Source organism: Amborella trichopoda, chromosome 13, assembly GCF_054954075.1.
Source record: "Amborella trichopoda isolate Santa Cruz 75 chromosome 13, AtrichopodaSantaCruz75HAP2 v2.0, whole genome shotgun sequence".
NCBI lineage: Eukaryota > Viridiplantae > Streptophyta > Magnoliopsida > Amborellales > Amborellaceae > Amborella > Amborella trichopoda.
This window is the reverse complement of record NC_142348.1, coordinates 5631111-5657458: the sequence shown is the minus strand read 5'-3', so window position 1 is coordinate 5657458 and position 26348 is coordinate 5631111. Positions and strand designations below refer to the sequence as shown.

Here is a 26348-nt window from a genome sequence, read left to right as displayed (position 1 = left end):
TAGTGAAAATCAAGTAGATCTATAAACATATGAAAATCTTGAAAATTGATCGTGTAGATAATATGTTATAAAATGTACTATTTCTGAGACAAAATCTTTTGATTTCTCATAGTCATACATCTCGATGTCGAGATGATCAATCAAAACGTTTTTCAACACTAAAACTACCTTTCCTGATGATCTTTGAGCATCCGTAGCTCTACATTATAAGGTTGCATCCTTATATAAACTTTTTCCATTTAAAATACACAAGATCATTCCCCACCTGTGACATGTACCTCAGGCGATTGAATAACATTTGATATGCAGGTTTAATTGTGACCTCCGTTTATTATAAATAAATAATTTCATAATATACAATCCCCATTAAAAAAATTCAAGACATTTATATCAACTAAAATTAGGTTAAATGCCTAAATTAACAACCAGAATTGCTAAAACTTTCATCTTTTCTTGGGATAGCTACAAATGCGACAGAGAATTTGTAGAGAAAATAAATCTAAATCGTATAACTCAAAACACATACAGAGCAGCTGTCCCTCGCTAGTGTGTGTATAAAAGAGGGTTATATCGTGATATTATATTTCGTATGAGGTGTTCTTACCCAACATTCACCACCGATGCTTTGAGTGGAGTAAAGAATTGGGTGATAGTGCGTGCATCATTCACCGTTTGTGATAAATACGAATAGTGAATGTTGGGTAACAGTGCCCGTTCACTACAATAAAGGGTATACTACATTTTCCCATGTTATTAATTGTTTTACATAAGTTAACATGGTCCTATGCCAATAAGTGGAACTTTTTTTTTTGAAATGGCAACACATTTTCTATTTAATACAAAAGTTTTCTACTGGAACCACTTAGTAGCATGAAATGAACCGGGGTCCTCACATTTCTTTCGACTCCCCTCTAGTAAGTTTAGCAAATATATTGCAAAACTCACCCCTAAAACTAACAAAAAAAGTATCAATATAAAACCCAAAGTTTAAACAAAAGGATACGGTTTCTATGAGTCCTTGTGGAAATGGGTCACCTCTTAAAAATCTATTTTTGGGATGGATTTTTGGACTTAGTTTTAAATACATGTAATCTCTAACATGGATATCATGGATATGAATAAATAAATAAATTTTAAAAATTAGAAAAATAATTTTATTAAGAAAACATTTGGACCGTTAGTTTCAATTGTTTTTAGATGCCTATTTGCATTCATCTTTAATATTGGTGCTTTATACTTTGGGACCCCATATTGCAGAAATGCAGTCTAGCCCGGATGAAATAATTTTCCAAACAAAAAGCGAGGAGACGTTCCAATATACGGTTGACAAGTTAATGGAGCATTTAGCGACCATGGATATCAGTTATTGAGGCCTCATTTACAGAGCTTGTAATGGTTCTATCCGCATAAACCATATATGGGGGCTTGGGCAAGCTGAGACTAGAAGAATCCCTTCCCAACATGACAACCACTGAAGAAAGAGGAGGCCTATCTGTTGCATCTGCTTGAACACAAAGAAGCCCAATGTGAATGCATCTCAAAACTTGGTTTGTTGGGCATGTCTCACCAAGAGATGGATCCATCAACTCTACGGGTCAAAGCAATAAAGAGCTAAAATAAGATAAGGACAATATTATTTAAGGGGTCAAAGCACCTTACAAAATCATAAAAGGTCAAAACATGTTGATTAACATTATAGGTTTTACTTTTAAATTTATACTTCACTCAAATACCTCCTCAAAGAATATCTTTCAAAATACCTAAATTGACTATATTCAAGGTTATGAACATCAAACAAGCAAGGACACTTCAGTAAATTGATCGACTTAAGAGGCTCCAACAAAATAGAGGGAATGTCCTACTTGTTCAAGGTGGATCAAGTTATTGAAATGCCCTTGTTTGTTTGGGGTTGGGAAACCTGAATAGGAACAATTTGGGCACTTATGAAGATATTTCTTATGAAGGTATTGGAGTGAAATGAGAAGTAGGAAAAAAAAAACTTTAATGTTAATTGAGAATGATATTTTCCATGAAAATTAAGAAATTGTGGTTCCTTTGGAGTAGATGTTGTATTTACGTATTCTACTAGTCCATCACTCTCTTCTGATGGTTGTGGCTCATTGCATTTTCTCCCGCTAATAATTTCCAGACTCCAAAACTATAGATGTCTGTCTTCACTGAGATATGCCCGTGCAAAATGTACTCGAGAGGCATGTAACCACTGCAGATAGATACAAGTAAAACACATTAGGGAAATTATGTGTTCATGTAGGAACGAGCTCAAGGCTCGGGGGTCAGGGCACCCAACATGATTTCTTGAGTTCTATTCTTATTATGGATGTGCCCCAAGCCCCACTGATCTGTTAGAAAATAATAATAAAATATATATATATATATATATAAGAAGAAAAGCAATCTAAAATGTTGAACTAGTACTAAATAATCAAAAAAAGAAATGAATAAAATGCTTAATCAAGGGTATGCAATGCAGTGATGAAATTCTACTGCATCCTAAACTACTAGGAACTCTTAATAGTTCAATAAGATACTGCACTATAAGAATATGAATTGCTGAAGAAAACAATATCTTGACTTGACACTGCGTCCCAAAGACCCAAACCACTCCACCCCCCTTGGGGCCTCATTTTCACGTCTCCCTCTCTCACTCGAGATCAATTGTGCCTTTGCTTACAACTAATCATGATGCAAGTAAATATAAGAGAGAGAAAGAGAGAGAGAATGAAATGAAGTTGTGTTTCACCTATTTGTAAGATTAAGATAATGGAGAACCATTTGCCTTAAAATTAAGATAACTAAGGAATGAATTACTTACTATGTTCCAACAATAATACAGGTATTGGCTCGAGTTTCATCCTCTCCAAAACGTCTTGCTGTTCCAAAGTCTGAAATTTTAGGATTTAAATCATTATCCAGCAAAATATTGCCAGCTTTGAGATCGGGACGAATAATTCTTAGTCGAGAGTCTTCATGGAGATAAAGAAGCCCCCTAGCGATTCCCACAATGATCTTGAAGCGCTTCATCCAATCTAGTTGTAGGCGCTTTTCCGGATCTGCTCAATATTTTCATGTGAATAACATACACTCTCTCTCTCTCGTAAGAATATGTATGCTTATTTGAACACTTTATATAGGATGAAGTTAGCATAAGGCCCGGGTCTTATGATGAAAAAGGAAAGCAATACTTCAAAACCCCATTATAGAATGTAGGTCTGGTTAATCGCGAAATTTGAAGCTCAAAAAACTAGGTCAAATCTAGCAGAGATGTGAACAATTGAAAATGGATGGTGCAAATAATTCGCAACAAAAACACACTATTTTTAGGGCCTCAAATTCATTATTTGTTTTCCTTTCATCTCTATGATTATCAAGGTGCAGATGATCACTTTTGGTTTTCTAGCGCTAAAATTGCAATCCTGATGAAATTTGAGGAATGACTTTACTTTTATTATAAAGCCAAGGCCTTACAATAAGTTTTTCCTTTTATATGCAAATATGTGCATGTGAATTGCAGAGAAAGATGGATGCCACAAGACGGGAACAATCCGTTTCTCAATTAGTGTAACTTTGACATTAAATAAATGTAGAGTAAGGATTCAAACCAAATAGGATGGTGTTAAGGCTCTTGTTGGGCATGTATTCATAGACAAGAAGTTTTTCATGTCTTTGTAAACAACATCCAATGAGCCTTACAAGATTCCTGTGCTGGAGTTTGTCAATCAATATGATTTCATTCTTGAACTCCTCTACTCCCTGTCTTGAACTCCTTAAAAGTCGTTTTACTGCGACCATTTGCCCATCTTGCAACTTCCCCTGTGAAGAATCTTTTTATCTTTATTGATAAAACATCAAATAACTAGATTATACACAAAGGACTTCCTCTAAGGAGCAACATTACCTTGTATACAGGACCATATCCCCCTTCTCCCAACTTATTTTCTTCTGAAAAATTGTTAGTGTATGCTACAATGGTATCTAATTGAAAGAGCAATGACGTATTTTAATTTCCTCCCACACTACCATGTCTGATTTGTTGGCTTCTGTCCCCATTATTCGATCTCTCTTTCCGATTATGTAACAGTGATATAGGGCTTCGTTCATTATTTCCTATCAAAATCAAACAGCAATAAAGAAATAATGAATAGAACTATGGTATTTATCATGAGTTACTCCTCTCTTGAGATCAATTAAAGAGTCAAGGATTTCGAATCGCTTCGCATGAACTAATCCAATGTAACTGCCTACCTTTTGTCTAGTCTTTCTTCGAGACATACAAAACAGGCATATGGCCAGTGAAAGAACTGCATATGAAATAATTGTCGCCATAACGATAATCGTTAATGTTGATGAGTCTTTCTTGCCACCTGCATCAACAATGAAACCATTTCACACATCAACTATTCTCTGTGTTTCGAATTAGACACGTATTCACAGCTCAGTCGATTAGTCATGCATTCCATTGCTTAGGAAAACAAAAGGAGATCACTCTATTGCATATCCTTCCACCCATCTTTCTCAATTGTTCATACCTTTCTCTTTATGCCATTTTTATTTTGTTTAGTTTCATTTAGTTGGAAGTTCAAGAGATTTTTCTAAATTTTCATTTGAATACGAGCCATTTCTCTTGTTTCTTATTTTTCTCTTCAAATTTTCCTTCTCGTTGCTTTCTTCAAAACTACATTCTCAACTGTGTCTCTATCTTGTCATTTCCAGCTAATTATTCTAGAATCATATGGTAACGCCTCGAAATATAAAAATTGATTTATTCAAATTAGGTCTCCTTCAAAGATTCATCTTAGAAATTGATTTAGAGCAAAACTTTCACGGATTTATAATCTTGACTGCCACCATAATGAATTTTTAAGGAAATTGGCAGTTAGACTATAAAATTTGATGCTTTCAAAAGAATTAAAATGAATTATCCAAAAAATAATAAAAATAAAGAAGATAAAGTTTAAAATCATTATCTTTTAAAATCCAAAAAAATTCTTTTCAATTGATGATCATTTTTCCAACTATTTGGGGTCAGCTGCGCGGATCTCGATCTATCATTCTAGTTCTATCGAGAGCCATACTTTTTTTTATTTTATATATATAGAAATAATTTTGTTAAACATAAGAGCATATATACAATGTTCCCTCGGGAGCATAGTTTAGTTCTACTCCCTATGTCAAATGACCTACTTGAGAGGATTTTTTCAATCTAAAATTTTGAGAACTACTTGAAAATTAATAGATGATTATTCTCAAAAAATAAAATAAAAATTGAGTTTTTTAACGCTTACATCTCATCATTTAAAAATTCAATGATTTCTGTTCAATTCAGAGCTATTATTTTTTTCAAGCGCATAGAGGGTACAATTAAGAAATCTTTTTATTGAAGTTAATCCATGAGTTGAAGAGATTCCATCCTCAAATTTTGGAGTCCTAAAGTTAATACTAAGCGGGGTTTTGCGGAAGGAAATAAATGGACATTCTACTCCCACGGGAGTAGAATATCTTTTGGCAAAATATGATTGTTTAGAAGAGATATTAGGGTTTGACAAAGTGATTTGTATGCAATAAGACTATTCATTTTTACTACCATCTGGATGACAATTACTCTTAGTTGCTGGATTCAAAATCTGACCGATGAAGTGTGTTATAACATACAAAATTTTTTATTATGGACTTTCTCCCCGATCTATGACACAACCTCAATAATTCAATTTCATATCTAACGGTCAATAATGATTATGATCATAAAGTTTTATCATATATATTTCCTACACAAATGCTCTTTAAGAGTACTAGCAACTTGCCTGTGCTCCACACATGATTTGAATCATTTTTTTTTAAAAAAATAAAATGTTTTCAATAAACATATTAAATTATGAGTAAAATATTGCTTAGAGTAAATTATATTTACTACATATTAAAATAATTTGAATATTGAGAAGTTCGAAGTTATCAATATATATTTATAAAGGGAAAAGTTTATATAGAGCCGAGGCTCTAAACAATCAAATTTTAAACTACCTCAAAAATTTCATTAGAAGAGACTGAATATCTTCAAATTGATCATCTCAACATCAAGATGCATGGACATAAGAAAAAAATGGATTGCAAGTTTTGAAAATAGTGTGTTTTGTAACGCATTTTTGGACCGTCAATTTTCAGAATATCATAGATATGTCGATCTACACTATTTTTGAAGCTTTGAACTTCATAAAGAGATATGAAAATATATTTTAAAGCTATCACAAAGATTTCCAATATTGAAATCGCATTTCTTGATGCTATTTGGAGTTGGGCTCAATTTTCAAAATATCATAGATATGTCGATCTACACTATTTTTGAAGCTTTGAACTTCATAAATAGATATGAAAATATATTTTAAAGCTATCACAAAGATTTCCAATATTGAAACCGCATTTCTTGATGCTATTTGGAGATAGGCTCTAATTTGATTGTTTAGAGCCTAGGCTCTATACAAACCGCACCCATTTATAAATTATGCCTTATAATTTATAAATAATAATTTAAAGATATTTATGAATTAAAAATATATCTAATTTAAATATACATATATATAAGCTGCAATAAAATAATTTTGAAAATCAAGTTATATATTCTATTGCTTTTAAGAAATTTTGTTTTACAGTAAAACAAAAAATTCTAAGATTAATTCAAATAAATTAAAATTTGAAAATTTTAGGAAAAAATTATTTAAACCTTATAAATAGAAACAATGGGCGAAGTTCACTAATGATTCTCCTTGGAGGTTTTCTTTATTGAAGTTTTTGCTTATTTACAAAATCTCATTTATTGTTGAAAATAGGATCATCAACTCCATTTGGATGCTTATCAAAGATTGGTGGCAACTCCCCTAAGTAGTATTCTAAACCCTCCAATCTAAATTGAAAAGTGTAGGTGAAGTTTGGCAATCGGATGAGATCGAATTAGTTCCGATAAATTATTAGAACCGGTTCAAGCCCTTGCCTAAACCCCCTTCATATTTTTTGTGCTTTTATTAATTTTAAGTAAACTACTTTTTAGAGCAGTACAATATGCATCATTTTTGCGGTCGCATTATGTTTTCCTATTCACTCAAACTGTATAAAATTTATTTTAGAGAAGTTAATATGAATGCAGATTTTACATAAACTGTATAGATTGTTTTATTATAGAGCTTAAATGGTCATGGTGAATAGGTTAAAAGTTAAAAACTAAAAGTTTTTTTTATTGTGGTATTGCTAAACTATTTGTAAATTTGTTTTTAATTAGAGTCCATGTTCAAATTCTCACCCCTATGTCTATCTTAAACTCTCTCCCTCTCCCTCCCTCTCCCACTCTATCAAACACTCTCTCTCTAAAAAGTGCACACTTTAATACTCTCTCTAGACCCCTGCTCTCTCTCAATACATACACATACATATGCGTGCATAAGTATATATCAACCTATATTGTAAGAACTTCATTGATAAAAATATTCGTTCATATACTATCAAATTACATCTAAGTTTACGCAAAGATAATTTTATTTTTCTAGGAGAATAAGTCTTTATGATGAAATCATTTCGTGAATTATATAATTTAAGACAATACCTTTTATTTTTTAATTTTGGGTTTAGCTCCTATTTTGATGACCTAAAGTAATTGACAGATAATTGAAAGCTTGCATAATTCTATGTATTCCCTTTAATTAAAATAATTATATATTTAAATATAATTTATTAAGTCACCCTACAGTGTTGATTTGGGCAATTTTATTTCGAATAAATAAAATTTAGTTACTAAAACTACTTTTAAAAGGTTAAATATTAATTGTATAATTTAAGTAAATTTCATAATTTTGAGCTCCATTTTTAACTTAAGTTGGAATTATAGTTTTTGTTAAGAAGCAATTACAAATTTTAATGTGAATTTTTGTTAATAAAAATTATAAATTTTAATGCTGGACACCAGTTGTGATAAAATTTAAATGTCCATTTTTTAAATTGCAATGTATATTGGCTGTTGAAAATTTTGATTACAAAAAATCTGTCATAAATAATAATTTTAATAATATTATATTAAAAAAGAAGTATGCATGACCAAAATTAAATTTAAAAATTTTAACATCATTTTCTACGAAAGATGAACTTTTATATTTTATTAATACAACAAATTTTAAAGTGTTTCATCTTTTAAGTGCGGAAAAAGCTTATATAAGTGCGAGGCTCTAAACAATCAAATCAAGGCACACCTCCAAAATTTTGTTTTGATTAGGGTGAGAACGGGTCTATTCGGGTTCGAATCTAGGAGGATCTGGATTTGGATCCAAATTTGGGGTCGATACCCAGATCCGAAGGGTCAGAATTCTGGGTTTTGAATTCAGATCGGATCAATTCTCACCCCTAATTTTTTATTCTCAAATATCCTCAAATTGATCATCTCGGGCTCAAGATGTATTGACATTAGAAAAAAATATATTTCAAGTTTTTGAAATAGTGAGTCTTGTAATACATTTTTAGACCGTCTGTTTTAAATATTTTCAAATTTTCATAGATCTACTCGATCTACAATTTTTTTTCAGCTTTGACTCTTACAATTAGAGATGAAAATATATTTTAAGGCTGTTACAAAGATTTCTAGGATTGAAACCACATTTCTTGATATTATTTGAAGCTGCATTGTACTTTGATTGTTTAGACCCTCGGCTTTATACTAACCACACCCTTTAAGTAAATCCTGTAATATTCAAAACTACAATAGAAATAAATTCTAATTTTAAAATATGAAATATATATTTAAAGTATAATTAAATGAAACATATCCAAATGAATTTGAAAAGTAGTAAAAAAAATGTATTTTAAAAAATTGATTTGTACTTAGGGATAGTTTAGAAAAAAAAAAGAGGCAAAATGCAAAAAGTAAGTATTCATGGACAAAACACATTCCTATCTTTGTCAAAATAAACATTGAAATACAAATTACAAAAAAATCACTTTTTTTGGTATTTTATATATTTATTTTGATTTTTTTAAATTACCAGGCCGACCACCAAAACCTGCTCCGCCAGTGGCCGGTTTTGGTTTACTCGACATGTTCCGAGCAAACCGCCCGGTTACTTCAATTTTAGGATGTTCTTTTTTTAAGCACATAAGACTATTTGATTTCTCTCTCTCCCTTCCTCTCTCTCTCTTTGTTTTTAGGCTAGTTGCTTCGTTGAAAAGGATACATGCTCAAATTTTGGGGAATAAAATTTAAGGAAAAGTATGTAATAAGTCTATTTACCATTGATACAAGGTGATCACAATTAAAATTGACCATTGAATGTGAAATTGGGTGGTAGCATTTCATTAACCAAGCTGAAAATTCAAAATAAACTTTTTTGAACTTTGTGAGGCATCCAAGCTATCAGATTTCACATCGAATGGTTGTAAGTAATTGTGATCTCCCTGTACCAAAAGTAAATGGTCTCATTGTATACAATCTCACAATTTAATGCAATGCTGAATTAGTTAGTAACAAGTGGATGCCTATTCCACTAGCAACCGTTGAATAAGAAAAGGACGTGATTAGCGTGCGGCCAAGCCTGTACATGTAGAAATTTGGATTTGGCAATAAATATATTTTTAAAATATAATTTGATACTACTTTTTAGAGAATATGTAATCTTTAACATGGAGATCATGAATATGAAAAAATAATTTAAAAACTATAAATAATAATTATATTAAGAAAACACTTGGACCGTTAGTTACAATTGTTTTTAGGTGAAAAATCTTGTTCATTATAAGCAATTCTCTACTTCACCTAGAGTTGATAGCACTGATTCATCCTATTTGGCATGAGTGATTCATAATCCTCTGATTGTATAAAAATTACTCCTAGATTGAGTTTAACCTATTGGAGTAAATAGAAGAAATGCACCACAGAAGCAGTATGAAATAACAATTTCGAGAAATATGCAATTCTGTATGAAAGTTAATCGCACATGCTGCATGTGAAAATCACCTTTGGACGATCACATGTTTCAAATTTCAATAAAGTACTCAAGGGCTATTGTTATTAGGGACTGCATGCTACGCTTCGTAAGATTACAGTGGCAATAGTTCATAATGTGGAAGGTGGACATTGGGTAAGAGTTTATGATTCTATACATTATAGCTATTGTATATTGGGGTTGTCTATAAAGAGACCATTTATCTTTCCTGCAAGGAGGTCACAACTACTTCCACTTATTAGATGTCTAATTGGATGGTTTAGAATAAGTATCGAAGTTTGAAGATTTTTTTTATAATTTTGTGTTTATTTAATGACACTCTTACAGCCACCCATTTTAAACTTTAAGGGACAAAAGTGATTGTGACGCCTTTGTACAAAAGATAATAGTCTCTTTATAGACAATCCCTTGTATTGTTTTCACACTAAGTTAAGGCGAGACAATTAGTGTTATTGTGATGCAGTATGCTTTTCCATTTAATATAGAAGTTTTTAACACTAGATAAACCCTAGAAAAGGAAAGAAAAACTTAGTAGCACCACATAAACAAGCGTGCTCACATTTATTTTCTTTCTTCTTATAGTTAAGCAAATATATCATAAAGCTCAACCCAAAAAATCACAAAGTGAGCTTCAAATTTAAAACAAATGAGACATGCTCTATTGAAAAGTTAATGTCGAATGCCTACAATTAGCAACCATGGAATTGAGTAACTGAGTTATCATTTATAGATTCAAAAAAATTTAGGTATGGTACTAATAGACGATAAGATGAGCTGGAGTAGACTTAGGTGGATTGGCCATGTGTGACGCAGATCCTGTACAATACCTGTTAGGAGGTATGATAAGTATAATTGGGAAGCTAAAAAAAAACAAAGGATAGACCCAAAAATACATGATAAGATCTCTTTTATAAAAACGCTTTTAGTGTAATTTATTGATACATATGATGTTGTAATGGTTCTATCATCATAAGCCATAGGTGGTGGAATGGGCAATCTGAGACATGAAGAATCAATTCTTAACAATTGGAGAAATTGGAGGACTATCTGTTACATCTTCTTGGATGCAAAGAAGCTGAATGAATCTCAAAATTGGTTTCTTGGGGCATGTCTCACTAAGAGATGGATCCATCAACTCTATAGGTCTCTGTCATGCCACATCTACCATGTTTCTATTCATTTGAGACATTAGTTCTCGTCGACTATTATACATAAATAAAAAATACTTAAATTAGGGAAAATATCATTTAGTTTTCAGAGTTTTCGAATAGGATTTCTTGTGATCATGTGCTTGATCCGGAGTCTTTTTGAATTGTAATTAGATGGAACCCACGAATTTCTATTGATAAATATTTAACTTATTTAAAGCATAAATTTAGTGGGTTTCTTCATAGACGTGCCTTTCCTAGAAAGAGACTTTATTTCACAATATTTCTTCTATTAGATGGAAATTCATAAATAAAATTTTATTTCTAGAATTATTTAAGAAATAAGCAATATTACTTATCAACCAGCAAAATTAAATTTAAATAATATATGAATGTTATATCTAAGAGGGTAATTTTACAATGTGAACCAATTGGAGCACACAGGTTTTGGAACTAATACATTGTGATCCACTTAAAATTTACAGGACGAGCATTTCCTATAAAAACTAGGCAGCTCAAATTTTGAATGGTTCAAAATTCTTATAACATTTTTTCCAAAAATACTCGTTTGGTTATTTTTTAGGCACCTGCAAGGTTTTTAATTCAATGATTAATAATAAAACAAATTTACTGGAGGAAGAAGACAAACAAATGTATAGTACTAAAAGGTCTAATTGCATTCTTAAGAGACGTAGACAATGAATCATTTTTCTCCCCTTTGTTTTTTGATGTCATATTCATACCAATTGATTTTGATTTTATTTGTAGATCTTCTGAAAATAGAAAAATACAACACGAAGAAAAATCATGAGGTTAGGAAGCATGAAGCATCAATCCTAGAGAGAGAGGAAAAAAAAAAAAAAAAACGGGAGGGGGTTGGGGGGAGATAATCTCACTTTATAGACAAAAATAAATTAAAGACTCAAAATTATAGCTATCATAGCACGTTAATTGATTGAAAGCATGGATATGGTTTGTCACTCCAACAACGACAGTGCGGCCTCTACGTCCTCCGCAGGACCGTGGGAGGCTACCTGTTGTTTTTTGCAAGAAAATGAATGCACGTTAGCACCACGCTAGGCTAGTCATTGCTTCTTGTTTTCGAAGCACGTTAGCACCGCCCTGGGCTAGTTGTTGCTTCTTGTTTTCGAGCCTGTCCTTTTGTTGGTAAAAAAGCAAAACACTCTCAAACGCTCAACATGGGGATAGTCTTACTACTTTACAGACAAAAATAAATTAAGGACTAAACCTTCTAGATATCATTGCTTTCTATTTATAATAGTTTTTCTTCTCCTTAAAGGATATTGCTTTAAATACAAATTTCTAAGTATTTTTTAAAGAAAGTAGGAGATAAAGCCATATATTTTTAATGCATCCAGAATTAAACTACGAGTTCTAGAAGCTAACCCCTGCCATGAAATATTATTCAAAATTAACCAGAGGAATTAAAAAATGAAACAAAAGCGTAGACCTATATATTATTCTATGAAATACCATATATTTTTCCTGATAGGTAACTTCTAACACTATATTATGTTACATAATATAATGATATCTTTTTTTATTATATTACAATAATATATCAGCACAGCCTCAATAATATATTTCATAAAATTATATTATATCGCATAAAAGAATACAAAACAAAAAAAATCATGAAAAATCCTTTTATAGAAAAGAAGAAATCACAACGTGTTCCTGTGCCTCAGGTAAAGTTCAAGTTTGCGTATTTTTTAGAACACTGGATTTTAGGGATATTAAATTAAAATATCTTACTAATTTCATGTTTTCCTGATAAAAAAATTTATTTCATAATATTTTAATAAATGAAATTATATATAGAAAATTAAATTCATGAATATTTTAGTAAAAAATACTAATAATTTTAAAAATATGAAATATTATTATGTCTAGGACAGTTAGTCTAATTAGTATGATTAACCATTCTTTTTTTCAAAAAGATAAACCGCAAGAATACGTGTGTTGCAAATTTTCAAAGAACCCATGCATTCAATATACTATTGCAGTAACATCATGATTAAAACTCTTTTGCTGAACTTCTGATGACTTATTTATTCAGCATGATGGAAATTTTGAAGAGGATTTTAATTGACCATGTATTAAAAAGCAAAAGTGCAGGATAAGACCATTGATGCAAATTATTATATACTTTATATATAATTTTGATTCTTTGATGATGATTTCTAATTTTTTATTATTATGTGCTCCACTGTACCTTTCCTTTTTTTTAATTTTTTCTGAGTTTTTTTAGCTGTAAATCAAAATTTTCCAAATTCCGTCCTACATACATATATACACTTCTTTGTAATTTAAAGAGTTGTGAGCTATAGATTATCCCATTATATATATATATATATATATATATATATATATATATATATATATAGGTTTGGTGACAACATAGAAACTCTAAAGATCAGTGAGTTTTGCATAAGGTGAGTTTTTTACAAAGGGTGAGTTTTGCATAAGGTACCCACCTCATACTATACTCTAAAATTTCTAGGTGTGTGAACCTTCGACACCACGATGGCTTGAAAACTCATGTTCTATACTAATTATGAAATTTAAAGTTTCAAAATAGGTGCAGATCAAGCAAATCTATAAACACTTAAAAATTTTGAAACTATACTTTTTAGATAACTTGTTACAAGATGCATTTTTAAAAAAAAAAAAAAAAAAAAAAAATCATTTGTATCCATTCATCTTGAGGTTGATATGTTCACTTAGAAAGTTTTCCAACTTTAGAAAATACATTAAATAACAAGATGAGGTTTCTATAAGGCCTAGGCTTTATAGAAATAAAATAAATCCTCACCTCAAATTCTCATTCGGAAAGCTCTTTCGGCATCATTTGAAATCTCTTTGATGGCTGTAAAATAAATTTCCAACACTAAAAATATGCAAAGATTTGTGGACACAACTTTTTATGGTGAAATAGATGGTCTTAGATAATTTGTTGTAATAAACTTGTTACTTTTAGAGTTTGAAATCCTTTTTTTTTTTTTTTTTTCACAACCATAATATTCAAGTCAAAATGAACCATATAAAGGTTTTCCAATGCGTGAATTGGAATTTCCAATGAGTTATGAGTTGGGGATTTCCTTATTTTGATAGGGCTGCAGCCCTATCGAATCATTTTCCGAAATAAAAACCATGTTAGCCATAAAATTGTGATTGAGGCGCCAATTTAGATGCGTAAAAGTTTTTCCCCTCTAAAATATTTGTTCTTTGTCATTCAATGGGATGTGATACTCAACAAAATAAATCTTACTTTCTTTGTTTTCTTTCTTGATTGCGATATTCAAATAAACCTGCACTATTGTTACGTGGAAAATATATCCATTTTGCCCCATAACGGGCATGCACAAACTTGTTATCATCAATGGACGGTAGCGATGAACTCTTTCTCCACAATTGCCAGCATAAATGGAGATGTGATTCATCCTCACCGTAATTCACAGGCATTGGACGGTCTAAATTGCATATACTGCACGGTTTATATGCTACATCTATAGTCTATGCTAGGAATTTCTTCCAATATTCATCACAGTGAAGCATATGAGGTGGCATTTGAAGTGAGAGAATATTCGCTTAACTCGAGGGGTGGGATTTTCAGGCCGTGGTAGCTGCAGAGAGTTTGTCGTAGCCGGTGGCGGTGGTAGCTGCAGAGCGTTTGTCGTAGCGGGTGGCGGCGGTGAGTTTGGCATTGGCAGTGGTGGCGGTGGAGGGGAGGGTGTGAAGAATGAATATGTTTCATACCGCAGTATGCAACTCAACTCCCGCTCAAAACTTGGGCTCCGATATGACATGACCATTGCAGCAGCTGGGGATGTCGGCAATCACGCTTTCAAGGCAGTTCCTACACTCTGCATCATCGAGATCCCTCGTGCACTGCAACAGCCCATAAATCGTTACAAAATTATCGTACACAGTCTTCCCGGATGCATAGAGGAGTAGCGGGTCAGAGACAGCTCTCGATGTCATGTTCCTCATCAGGCCACCAAGTTCCAGGTTAAAGGAGTCTCGATCAGAGGCATTGTTTACATTCCAAAGGTATAATCGATTCCGGTTTATTGATCCGATGAAATTGGAATCAGAGTAGCGAAGGATGCACTGATCGTCCCAAAAGATCGCCTGTTTCCTGTTGGGACATAATTGCAGGGCATCGGTTGTGGTTCTGTTCATGCAATCGCTGCACTCGGCGGTGGTGGTGTCAGCCCTGCACTGGGCAAGGCCATAGACTTGGTCAGGGCTCGTGCCCGAGGTGGTGGAGTTGAAACCCCTCGAGATGGAGGCATTGGCTTTCAGGGATTGAAGGAGGCTTTTCAGGTTCTCCTCATACCTGCTTCCTGCCGTGTAATTTGTAGAGCCCAAGCAAAGTTCAGCTGCTTTTGCTAGATGCCGGAGAAGCGTGAATTGCAGCATTGAACTGAATAGGAGAGTTATGAACACAAATAAACGCATCTCTCTCTCTCTATTTCTTAGCTGTTTCGGATCTCTCCTCTCTTTCTGTTTATTTGCACTCTGTCTTTAATCTCTCTTTACTTATTTGTTCTCTCTCTTTATATGCTCTGTGTCTCTAATATATGTATCAATTTATTGTAAAATTGTTTCATGCGGGCTGGATCGCTTTTTTATGTATGTATGTATGGAGTAAAAAAGATGTAAAACATTCGTCTTTAAAATGGATGCATGCCGTGTTCCTTCTAAAAGTAACAAAAAACTGACGTTTCAAATGTTTGCTTAATATTTTTAATTTTTTAAATTTATTTTTTTTCATATTAAAATTGATTAAGCGGTCAGCATTTCTACATTTGTGGGCTTGGACGCATAACAACCCGGTCCCAATTTATTTATTTTGCTGTTTTTAATCTCTCTCCCTATGAATTTTTGTGGATGGAAAGAGCTTTTGTTCGATTGAGGTAGAGATAAGTCGTCGCAAAGACTTTGACTTTTGATTTGCTATTTGAATTCGTTTAAGAATTTGGGATTGTGCCCCCTTGTACTCACGCTTTTTGGTAAAGCATGCTAGCTAGCTCTTGTAAATATTGCTATTGTGTCTTGCACACGTTTTAGGAAAAAGTTTAGTTTATAGAGAGACTAGGCTCTAAACATTCGAATTAAAGTCTATCTCAAAAATTTCATTAGAATCGATTATTTTAATGCTTAAATATTTTCAAATTAGTCATTTCGACTTCAAGATACATGGACATAAGAAAAAAATAGATTTCAAATTTTGGAAATAATGCATCTTGTAACGTATTTTTTGTACCATCAATTTTCAATATTTTTATAGATTTGCTCGATCTAAAAGTTTTAAAATTTATCATTAGAGATAAAAATATAGTTTAAGGCTATCATAAATATTTCCAATATTGAAACCATATTTCTCGACACTATTTGAAGGTGTGCTCTACTCTGATTATTTAGAGCCTCGACTCTATACAAACCACATCCTATGTTTTATGGGGTGCATTTTTTGGTGTGGAAATCTTTTTAGCTTTTTTTCAAACTATTTGGAGTCAAGACATTAGAATCCTGATCTACAGCTCTGCTCTATCAAGAGCCATACCACATCTTTATTTATGGAAATGAATAATATAAGAATATAATGATATTCCTAAATATAAGAATATATAAACTATGCTCCCTTGGGTGCATAGTTTTAGTTCTACTCCTTTCGTCGGAAGACCTAGTTGTGAGGATTATTTTCAATCTAAAATTTTGAGAACTACTTGAAATTTAATAGTTTCGTTCTAGCACTTGGATTTCCCATTGTTGGGCAGCACAACACAGCCGTTGGATTTCTCATAGTTAGGCAACAACCGTTCCGGAGGTGCAAGTAAGTTGTTGGAAAGTTGAGTGGTAGCAAAGAACACTTTCCCAATAATTATTCCGCAGTTGTGTGCATGTTTTGCAAACTAAAACTTTTATACCTCATACGGATTAAAAATATGTTTGCTTAGATGATTTTCAAGTGAAGAGGGTGCTTTAATAATGTCTCACAAGCGCCACTCATGTGGCAATTTACATTTTAACTGGCTAATGACATGTGTGGTGCGTAATACTTGAGTTATGAAAATTAATAACAAATTTTTTTACAAAATATGACGTAAATGAAAATAATTTATTTTATTTTTATTTAATTATATTGTACTACAATAGTCCCTTCATAGTTGTTTATATGTTCACTAAATGTTATTTGATAATTCATAACTAATTTTGTTCTCTCCTAGTTTGCAATTTATTTCTTCCATATAATGAGATAAAATTCTTATTATAACTCAGTAGTTCTTATTTTTCCATGAATTCCTATTTTCCTATTAAATTTTAAGTTTTCATTTACTTAAAAAATTTGAATGTACACATGATTTAAATTTCAGATGTGTCTGATTTGTAAAAAAATTATTTAATTAAACCACATCCAGACAGTTGTAGCTGTATTATAGATTTTAGGTAATGACAAGTCATTAGAGTTATACTGTAGAAATTCACTCATGAGTGTTTCTAAGTGTGCGTAAATTTTTTGGAGTACTTTGATTTATGTTTTTCAATTTATATTTTTTAAATTATTTTCTTAATAATTTTATTAAGTGCGCCTCACTAAAATGTACATATGCTCTAAATTTCAAGTAACTTGGATTTGTACAAAAAAAAACTGAAAAATTAAAACACCACCGGATAACTGTGACCATGCGATGAAATTTAGATGGTGATGAGGGTAGACGAAATCACTGTTCATTTTCGCTTATAAACGTTGAGAACAATTATATATATATATATATATATATATATATATATATATATATATATATAGGGTGAGGATGCGGGGTAAGAGGGTCTCTTTCCACATAATGCCAGCTACCGTGTGTTTTCCCTCGTTATTATGTGTTTTACATCAAGTTAATGTGGGTCTATGTTGAGAAATGGAAAAGTTTTTTTGAGATGCATAAACCACTTCCATTTAATACAAAAGTTTCCTGCTGGAACAAATTAGTAGTACCAAATAGAGAGTGGTGTTCACATTTGTTTCATCTCCTCTCTAATAAGTTTAACAAATATATTACAAAACTTACCTTGAAAACTCACAAAAAGAGTATCACCATAAATTCAAATTTTAAACAAAAAGCAAGGAGACATATTCTATTACATTATTGAAAAGTTAATGTCGAATGCTTACGATTAGCGACCGTCGAAGTCAGTAATTGAGACCTCATTTACAGAGTTGCCTTCTCTGTAATTTGCAGATACATCTGAGCTTGTACTGGTTCCATCATCAAACACCATAGGTGGGGGCATGGGCAAGCTGAGACTCGAAGAATCACTTCCGAACATGACAACCACTGAAGAAATAGGGGGTCTTTCTGTTGCATCTGCTTGAACACAAAGAAGCCCAATGTGAATGCATCTCAAAACTTGATTTCTTGGGCATGTCTCACCAAGAGATGGATCCATCAACTCTATGGGTCTCCCGTCATGCCACAACCGCCATGCCTGTGTCATTTGAGCCATTAGTTTATGTTGTCTAATATGCAATAGGAAAAAAAAAAAAAAAAAATAGAAAAACAAAAAATCGAATATAAAGAGAATATTATTTAAGGGGTTAAAACCCCTTAAAAATCTTAAAGGTTCAAAATATGCCAATTGACATTAGATGACTTGCTTTTTAATTTTCATTCCTCCTTAAAAACTAAAAAACAAAATCTTAGAATTGTTCATATTCAAGTTTCTGAACCTCAAATAAGCAAGGGCACTTCAGAATATTGACCGGCCCAAGAGGTCCCAACCATATGACAGGAGGGCCCTACTTGTCTAAAGTGGATCAAATTACTGAATAGGAACAATTTGGGCATTTTTAAAAATATTTCTTGACATGGTATTTGAGTGAAATGAAAAATATGGGAAAAAGAAAACTTTAGTGGTAATTAAAATCTTTTCACTCCCTTATTTTATAAGGAGTTTTGACACCCTAAAATGTTATTTCTCCTGAACGTTAAGAAATTGTGGCTCAGGCAGAAGAGATGTTGTATTTACGTATTCTACTAGTCCTTGACTCCCTTCCAATGGCTCATTGTTCTTTCTCCCGCAAACAATTTCCAATAGCAAAACTCCAAAACTATAGATATCTGTTTTGACTGAGATAATCCCCTGCAAAATGTACTCGACCGGCATGTAACCACTGCATATGGATACAAGTAAAAAATATTAGAAAAATTATGTGTACATGTAGGAATGAGCCAAAGGCTAGTTCGTCAGGGTGGCCCAACATGATATGTTGAGACCTATTCCAATTATAAGTAGGACTTCAAACCCCAACTGAACTACCAAAAAAAAAAGCAAAAAAAAGAAATTATATGTACATGACAAGAAGAGAGGCAATCGAACACAATGCTGAAGAAAAACTAATAAGGAAATGAAGAATGAATAAAATGCTTAATCAAGGGTGTGCAATGCAAGGATACAGAAAACAATGTCTTCACTTAACACTGTGTCCCAAACCTCTCTCAACCTCTCTTTTCCACCCTGCTCTCTCTCACTTGAGATCAATTGTTCCTTACAACTAATGATATGCAAGTAAATGAGAGAGAGAGAGAGAGAGAGAGAGAGAGAGAGAGAGAGAGAGAGAGAGAGAGAGAGAGAGAGAGAGAGAGAGAGAGAGAGAGAGCTGAGATTGAGTTAATGGGGAACCCATTTGCTTGAATACTAAGATTACAAAGGAATGAATTACTTACTATGTTCCAACAATATTGATGGTGTTGGCTTGAGTTTCATCCCCTCCAAAAAGTCTTGCTGTTCCAAAGTCTGAAATTTTAGGATTTAAATCGCTATCCAACAAAATATTGGCAGCCTTGAGATCGCGGTGAATAATTCTTAGTCGAGAGTCTTCATGGAGATAAAGAAGTCCCTTGGCAATACCCACAATGATGTTGAAGCGCTTCATCCAATCTAGTTGTGGGCTCTTTTCTGGATCTGCATAATATTTTCATGTGAATAACAGATGCTTGTTGTCTCTGACTCAATCATGTTGTCTCTGTGTCTCAATCATATATATGCTTATTTCAACATTTTAAATAGGATGTTGTTAGCATAAAGCCTGGGATGCGGTTAGCATAAAGCCCAAGTCTTATGATGGGAATGGAAAGCAATAACTCAAAACCCCGCTACAAAATGTAATTTCCCAAAATTAGCACAAATCTAGTGGATATGTGAACATTTGAAAATGGATAGTCCAAATAATTTGTCACAAAAACATACCTTTTTTATGGTTTCCGATCTATTATATTTTAAGTTGCGGATGATCACTTTGAGGGTTTTCTAGTGCCGAAACTGCAATTTCCGATGAAATATGAGGTACAACTTTAAAGCCTAGGCCTTACATTAAGTTTTTCCTCTTATACATGCAAATGTACGCATGAACATCATAAAATCAATGTAGAGTTTGGATACAAACCAAATAAGATGGTGTCAAGGCTCTTTTTGGGCATGTATTCATAAACCAAAAGTTTTTCCTGTCTTTCGAAACAAAATCCAAGGAGCCTCACAAGATTCCTATGTTGGAGTTTGGCAATCAAGATGACTTCATTCTTGAACTCCTCTAAGCCCTGTCCTGAATTCTTTGAAAGGCGTTTCACTGCAACCATTTTCCCATCTTGCAACTTCCCCTGTGAAGAATTATCTTCCTTTCTTTATTGACGAAAATCACAAAACTAGCTAATCTGCGAAGGACTTTCTCAAAGAAGCAAGTTTACCTTGTATACAGGACCATACCCCCCTTCTCCCAACTTATTTGCATCAGAAAAATTGTCAGTGCATGCTACAATGGTATCTAAATGAAAAAGCAATGACGTATTTTCATCTCCTCCGACACCACCATGTCCGATTTGTTCTCTTCTGTCCCCAGTATTTGATCTCTCGTTCTGATTAAGTGATACATGGCTTTGATCATTCCTTCCTATCAAATCAAACAGCATTAAAGAAATAATGAATAGAACCATGGTATTTATCACCAGTTACTCCTCTCTTGAGATTAACTAAAGAATGAAGGAGTTCAAATCACTTCAAATGAACTAATCCAACAAACCTGCCTACCTTTTTGTCTCGTCTTTCTTCTATATATACAAAACAGGCATATGGCTAGTAAAAGAACTGCACTTGGAATAACTGTCGCGATAATGATAATGCTTGATGTGGATGATTTTTTCTTTTCATCTGCATCAAGAATAAAACCATTTTACACTTGAATCATTTTTTCTTCAAATCAGACATGTATTTGCAGTTGAATCAATTAGTCATACATTCTACTCAAGGAAAAACTAGCAAGAGTGATATGAGATACGCTTCATCTATGGACAAAGATAAACTGAAAATATATAGCATGTACTAAATTCTTATCATAGATCAATCCAAGAGAAAATGATTGTTTGACTCCTTGATCCAGTGAAATTGTAAGGTAAATGTGAATGCTGATAGATGCCAAGAATTTGTGAAGTTCTACTTGAAATTTTAAATGATTGAAAAACTACATATGATACGAGATGCTGGATAAGCACAATCCGTTTCAACCCATATCAAACTTCGACATATAAAAAAAAGAATCATATTTTTTCATTTTTTAACTAAATCAATGTATAGATATGTTCATATAAACTTTATTAGTTTGATCAGTGTTTTGAGACACGACTTGGTCATAGTACTTGGAGTTTCTCGGCCAAGTCTGACTAACTCGCTCCAATCATGTTCACTTAAAAAAGAATTGACAATGAAGACGAAATATAATAAATAAGGCTTTGAGTGTTGTATTGGTCGACTCATCTAGCTTTTGTATGTTGCTCTCTATGAACACACTATTCAAAAAGCACGCGCATATGCTCTCCATTTAACCCCCCCTCTCAAAAAAAAAGAAAAACCGAAAACAAAAGAAAAAAAAAAGAAAAGTGCCTTACCTTTGAGGGAATCGAACCCCAATGTAAAAAGAACGCACAAATGCACGCCAATACACTTTTACTATCTAAAAATTGGTATAACCTACTCGGATAAACTCGCCTCACCCTTAGGACGAGGCCGAGCTAATAGGCTGAGTCCAAGTGGCCTCGGCCGAGCCTCGAAATACTGATTTTGATTCTGTAATGAGGATTTGTGATTACTCATAATCATCCGATGTGAAATCCGATAGCTTGGGTGTGTCACAATGTTCGATAAAATTGCTATAGAAAATTAAGATAGGATTTTATTTCACAAACAAATTTATTAAGGGGCCTACATTTCTACAAGTGTGGGCTTGGCTGCATGCTAACCGCATCCAAAGCTAAAATGCCCATTTTGGTCAACTTATTTTACTATTCCTCTTAATCACTAAGTGTGCCCCTCCAAAGAATGTACTAGTGTTTAGACACTTGGATCGTCGAGACGAATTGTTCACCCACAGATCTATGCCAAATTGTAGGCTTGGCGATCTGGATCAAGCCTAGATAAGCCTAAATATGTGATCAAGAAAACATTAATAATAAAATAAAATTTAAATAGAAGTATATAGGTGGTGGGACTTAAAAGAAACATTAAATATGCTTAAAAATGTGAAGAAGATTATGTAAAGGGACGGGAGAATTGGGCTAGGACCCATACCGCCCTAGACATGGCTTGATCTTGACCAATGGCCATCCGGATAAAAAATCACTGGGTTTTAAAATGCTAAATTGGACAGAACAAAAGATTTCATATCAAGTTTATCTTTAGAAAAGACCAATGTTTTAAAACCACATAATTTTTTATCTGAATCACCAATGTAGATGAGAATTGATTAGGGTCAAACTTGTTTTGGACGGTATGGGTCCTGAATTCCCCCTAAAACGTTCTTATTAGATATGTTTTTTATTTTTTGCTAAATTCGTATTTGTGTAGGTTCCCCTCTATATTCAGATGCTATGAATCTTTAATTTAATTTTGATTTAATTTAATTTATTTTTTAATATTTTTTGAATCGTCAATTCAAATCCATACCCAATCTGAATAATTGTTCATCTAGCAATACAACATAAATCTGTGGGTGAAAGTTTGGATGCATTGTCCAAGTTCTAAAGGACTCGAAACGACATAAAATAGAAGAAAAAGTTTATATATGGTTGCAACCTTATACTATTGAAGTAAGGTAGACCACAAAAATCCTACAAAAGAGAGTGTTCCGATGTTGGAAAACCTTGCAGCTGATCATTTTGACCTCAAGATATATGGACACAACAAAAAAAAAAAATTTAAAGTCTAAAAATGAGTGCATCTTTTAAAAATTTATGTTGACAATCTATTTTCAAGATTTTAAGTATTTATCGACGTTTGTATTATTTTTGAAACCAAAATAGGGATAAAAATATATTTTCAAACAATCATCACGATTTTGACAATGAAAAAATATCTCTAAGCAAATTTTATATGTTTGCCCTACCCCTGTAGTAAAAGAGAGAACCATGTACAAACCTCACCCAAAGTAAATTGTGATGGTGGCGCCAATTCAAATGGGTGGGCAGGACCACGCGTAAAAGTTTGACTGTATAAAGTTTTCGTACTTTTGAAGGAGTTCTTACATGAATGTTCATACCCAACCAAATAAATAAATATTTTTTTGGGACCACCTTCATGAATGCGATAGTCAACAAAATGGACCCTAATTACTTTTTTTTGTTTTCTTTTTGGGAAAGTCTAGTGATGCATGAAAACGGGAAAATATAGCCATTTTGCTCCCTGAGGACCATCCACAAACTGTGATCGTGAATGGACGGAAACGATGAAATCATTCTCTACAATTACCAGCTCAAACGGAGATGCGATTCATCCCCACCGTTGTTCACTGCCATTGGATAGTGGAAAATGCATATACTGTAATGTTTATATGCTACATCTATACTTCATAATTCCTAACTACTTCATATTTTTTTTTTGGTAATTCAGTGGGGAAGAAGACTCGTACCCACCGTTGTCGGATTCGCTTTAGAATCTTTTTATGCGAAGTGAGAAAAATGAAGCAATTCGGCGCATAGGCCCATTCAGAAGAAGACTTTGGATGTTTTATTTATTTATTATAAATAAATTATATATATAAATGAAAAATAATTAAAAAATAAAAATATTTTTATATAACTTTTTTTTGTTTTTTTTTGCTAGCTGAAGCAGACCCAAAGTAAATCCAAAGCATACTTGAATCTGATCAAAGCGCATACTTGAATCTGATCAAAGCATGCCGAATCTGACCGAACCGGTAGTACGAGACTTGCTTCTCTTCAATTTATGCGTATTTCGAAAGCTTCGACCTCTTTGGGCGAATTTGATAACATTGCTCCTACCCATTTTGTTAAAATACGAAAGCTTCGATCTGATAACATTGCTTTTACCCTTTTTTGGTTTTTTTTAAATGGTCAATGGCTTTTTTAAGTTCTGGTTGGGATTGGAAAGCACAGAGTGCAACTAAAGTGTCGGAGATACAACTTTCCCTGTTTATGACAGTATTATGTTATGAAATTACTAGAGAGTCAAGCAGGGACATGTTCACTGAGAGTATTTTCTTACCAGCGGGCCTGGGATCTTCAGACGGTGGTGGAGGCAGCGGCAAGTTTGGCGTGGCCTGTGGCGGTGGAGGGGAGGGCGTGAAGAATGAATATGTTTCGTAACGCAAAAAACAACTCCCGCCCAAAACTCGACCTCCAACTCGACCATCGCAGCAACTCGGGATATCGCCAATGGCGCCTTCAAGGCACCTCCTACACTCTGTGGCATCGAGATCCCTCGTGCACTGCAACAGACCGTGAATCGTTACGAAATTATCGTACACAGTGTTCCCGGATGCGTATAGTAGTGCGTCAGAGATAGCCCTCGACGACAGGTTCCTCATTAAACCAGCAAGTTCCTTGTTAAAGGACTCTGGATCCGTCGCATTGTATATATTCCAAAGGTATAATCGATTCTGGGTTATTGATCCGATGAAATCGGAATCAGAGTAGCGAAGGAGGCACTCGTCGTACCAAAATATTGCCTCTTTCCTGTTCGGACATAGCTGCTGGGCATCAGTTGTGGACGTGTACATGCAGTCTCTGCACTTGGCGGTGGTGGTGTCACCCCTGCACTGGGCGAGGCCATAGACTCGGGGAGAGCTGGTGCCGGAGGCGGTTGCGTTGAAGCCTCTCGAGATGGGGACATCCGCTTTGAGGGATTGAAGAAGGCTATTCAGGTTCTCCTCATACCTGCTTCCTGCCGTGTAATTTGTAGAGCCCAAACAAAGTTCATATACTTCTGCTTCTGCTATATGCAGGAGCAGAGTGAATTGCAGAAGTGAAAGAGGCAAGAGAGTAGTAAACACAATCAAACGCATCTCTCTCTATTTATTTGCTGTTTCTAATCTCTCTTATCTCCTTTTTTTTTCTGTCTTTATTCTCTCTCTCTACTTTTTTGCTCTCGCTCTCTATCTCTTAATTTGGTCTGTCTCTAATCTCTGCATCAATTTATTTGCTGTTTTTAATCTGTCTTCTCTCTCTCTCTCTATTTTTTTTTGGATGGAAAGAGCTGCAGAGCTCTTGGTCTTGATTGATGAAGAGATAAGTCGTCACAAAGACTTTTGACTTTTGAGCTCTTGGTCTTGATTGATGAAGAGATAAGTCGTCACAAAGACTTTTGACTTTTGATGTGTCATTTGATTCATGTAAGAGCTAGCGTGTGTGCCCCTATCCGTGACGCGTTTTGGTAAAGCAGACTCGCTCTTGGAAATGATTCCCCTTTGTTCCCAACCAAAATTATGTAAAAAAGAAAAAAAAAAAAAAAAAAAAGAAATAGAAAAAGAAATAGAAAAAGAAAAAGAAAAAGAAAAAAAAAAAGAAAAAAAGAAGAGAACGAAGGGCACACCCTACTTTTATATAAAAAAATTATATTCTTGCATATAAGAGCATATACATTGTGCTCTCCCATATTATAGTTTAGTTCTACTCCATGTCAAAAGACCTATTTGGGAGAATTGTTTTCAATCTTAAATTTTGAGAATTACTTGAAAATTAATAGATGATTATTCTCAAAAAATAAAATAAAAATTGAGTTTTTTAACATTTAGATCTCTTTTTATTTTGAGAAATTACACATATATCTGTTATATTTTACGTTATTACAGATGTACCGAATAGTTTCTGTTATTACATGTCTATCCATTTTTTATCTTTCT

At 33.3% G+C, this 26348-nt stretch overlaps 2 protein-coding genes across 3 annotated transcripts; both read right to left on the bottom strand.

Moving 5' to 3' along the window:
* Window positions 1-1343: 1343 nt before the first annotated feature.
* On the bottom strand, window positions 1344-15663 carry LOC110006792 (cysteine-rich receptor-like protein kinase 10). The gene is given in 8 exon segments (XM_088855318.1): window positions 1344-1591; window positions 2047-2151; window positions 2154-2221; window positions 2834-3071; window positions 3621-3831; window positions 3917-4013; window positions 4293-4382; window positions 14943-15663. Coding segments are annotated over 8 exon segments (1737 nt in total). The 5' UTR covers window positions 15623-15663.
* Window positions 15664-18093: 2430 nt separating this feature from the next.
* LOC18428737 (cysteine-rich receptor-like protein kinase 10) lies at window positions 18094-25615 on the bottom strand. Of its 2 annotated transcripts, XR_016048128.1 has the most exons (8): window positions 24713-25615; window positions 21248-21367; window positions 20908-21110; window positions 20610-20820; window positions 20414-20485; window positions 19891-20128; window positions 19193-19337; window positions 18094-18652 (listed from the first exon to the last, which is right to left on the bottom strand). XR_016048128.1 is itself a non-coding variant. In XM_020663948.2 (7 exons), the coding sequence occupies exons 1-7, from the start codon at window positions 25509-25511 to the stop codon at window positions 18341-18343; spliced, it is 2028 nt and encodes a 675-aa protein (XP_020519607.2). In that variant the 5' UTR covers window positions 25512-25615; the 3' UTR covers window positions 18094-18340. The 2 variants fall into 2 exon arrangements, 1 of the variants encoding a protein (XP_020519607.2); XM_020663948.2 differs by lacking the exon at window positions 20414-20485.
* Between the last annotated feature and the right edge of the window lie 733 nt (window positions 25616-26348).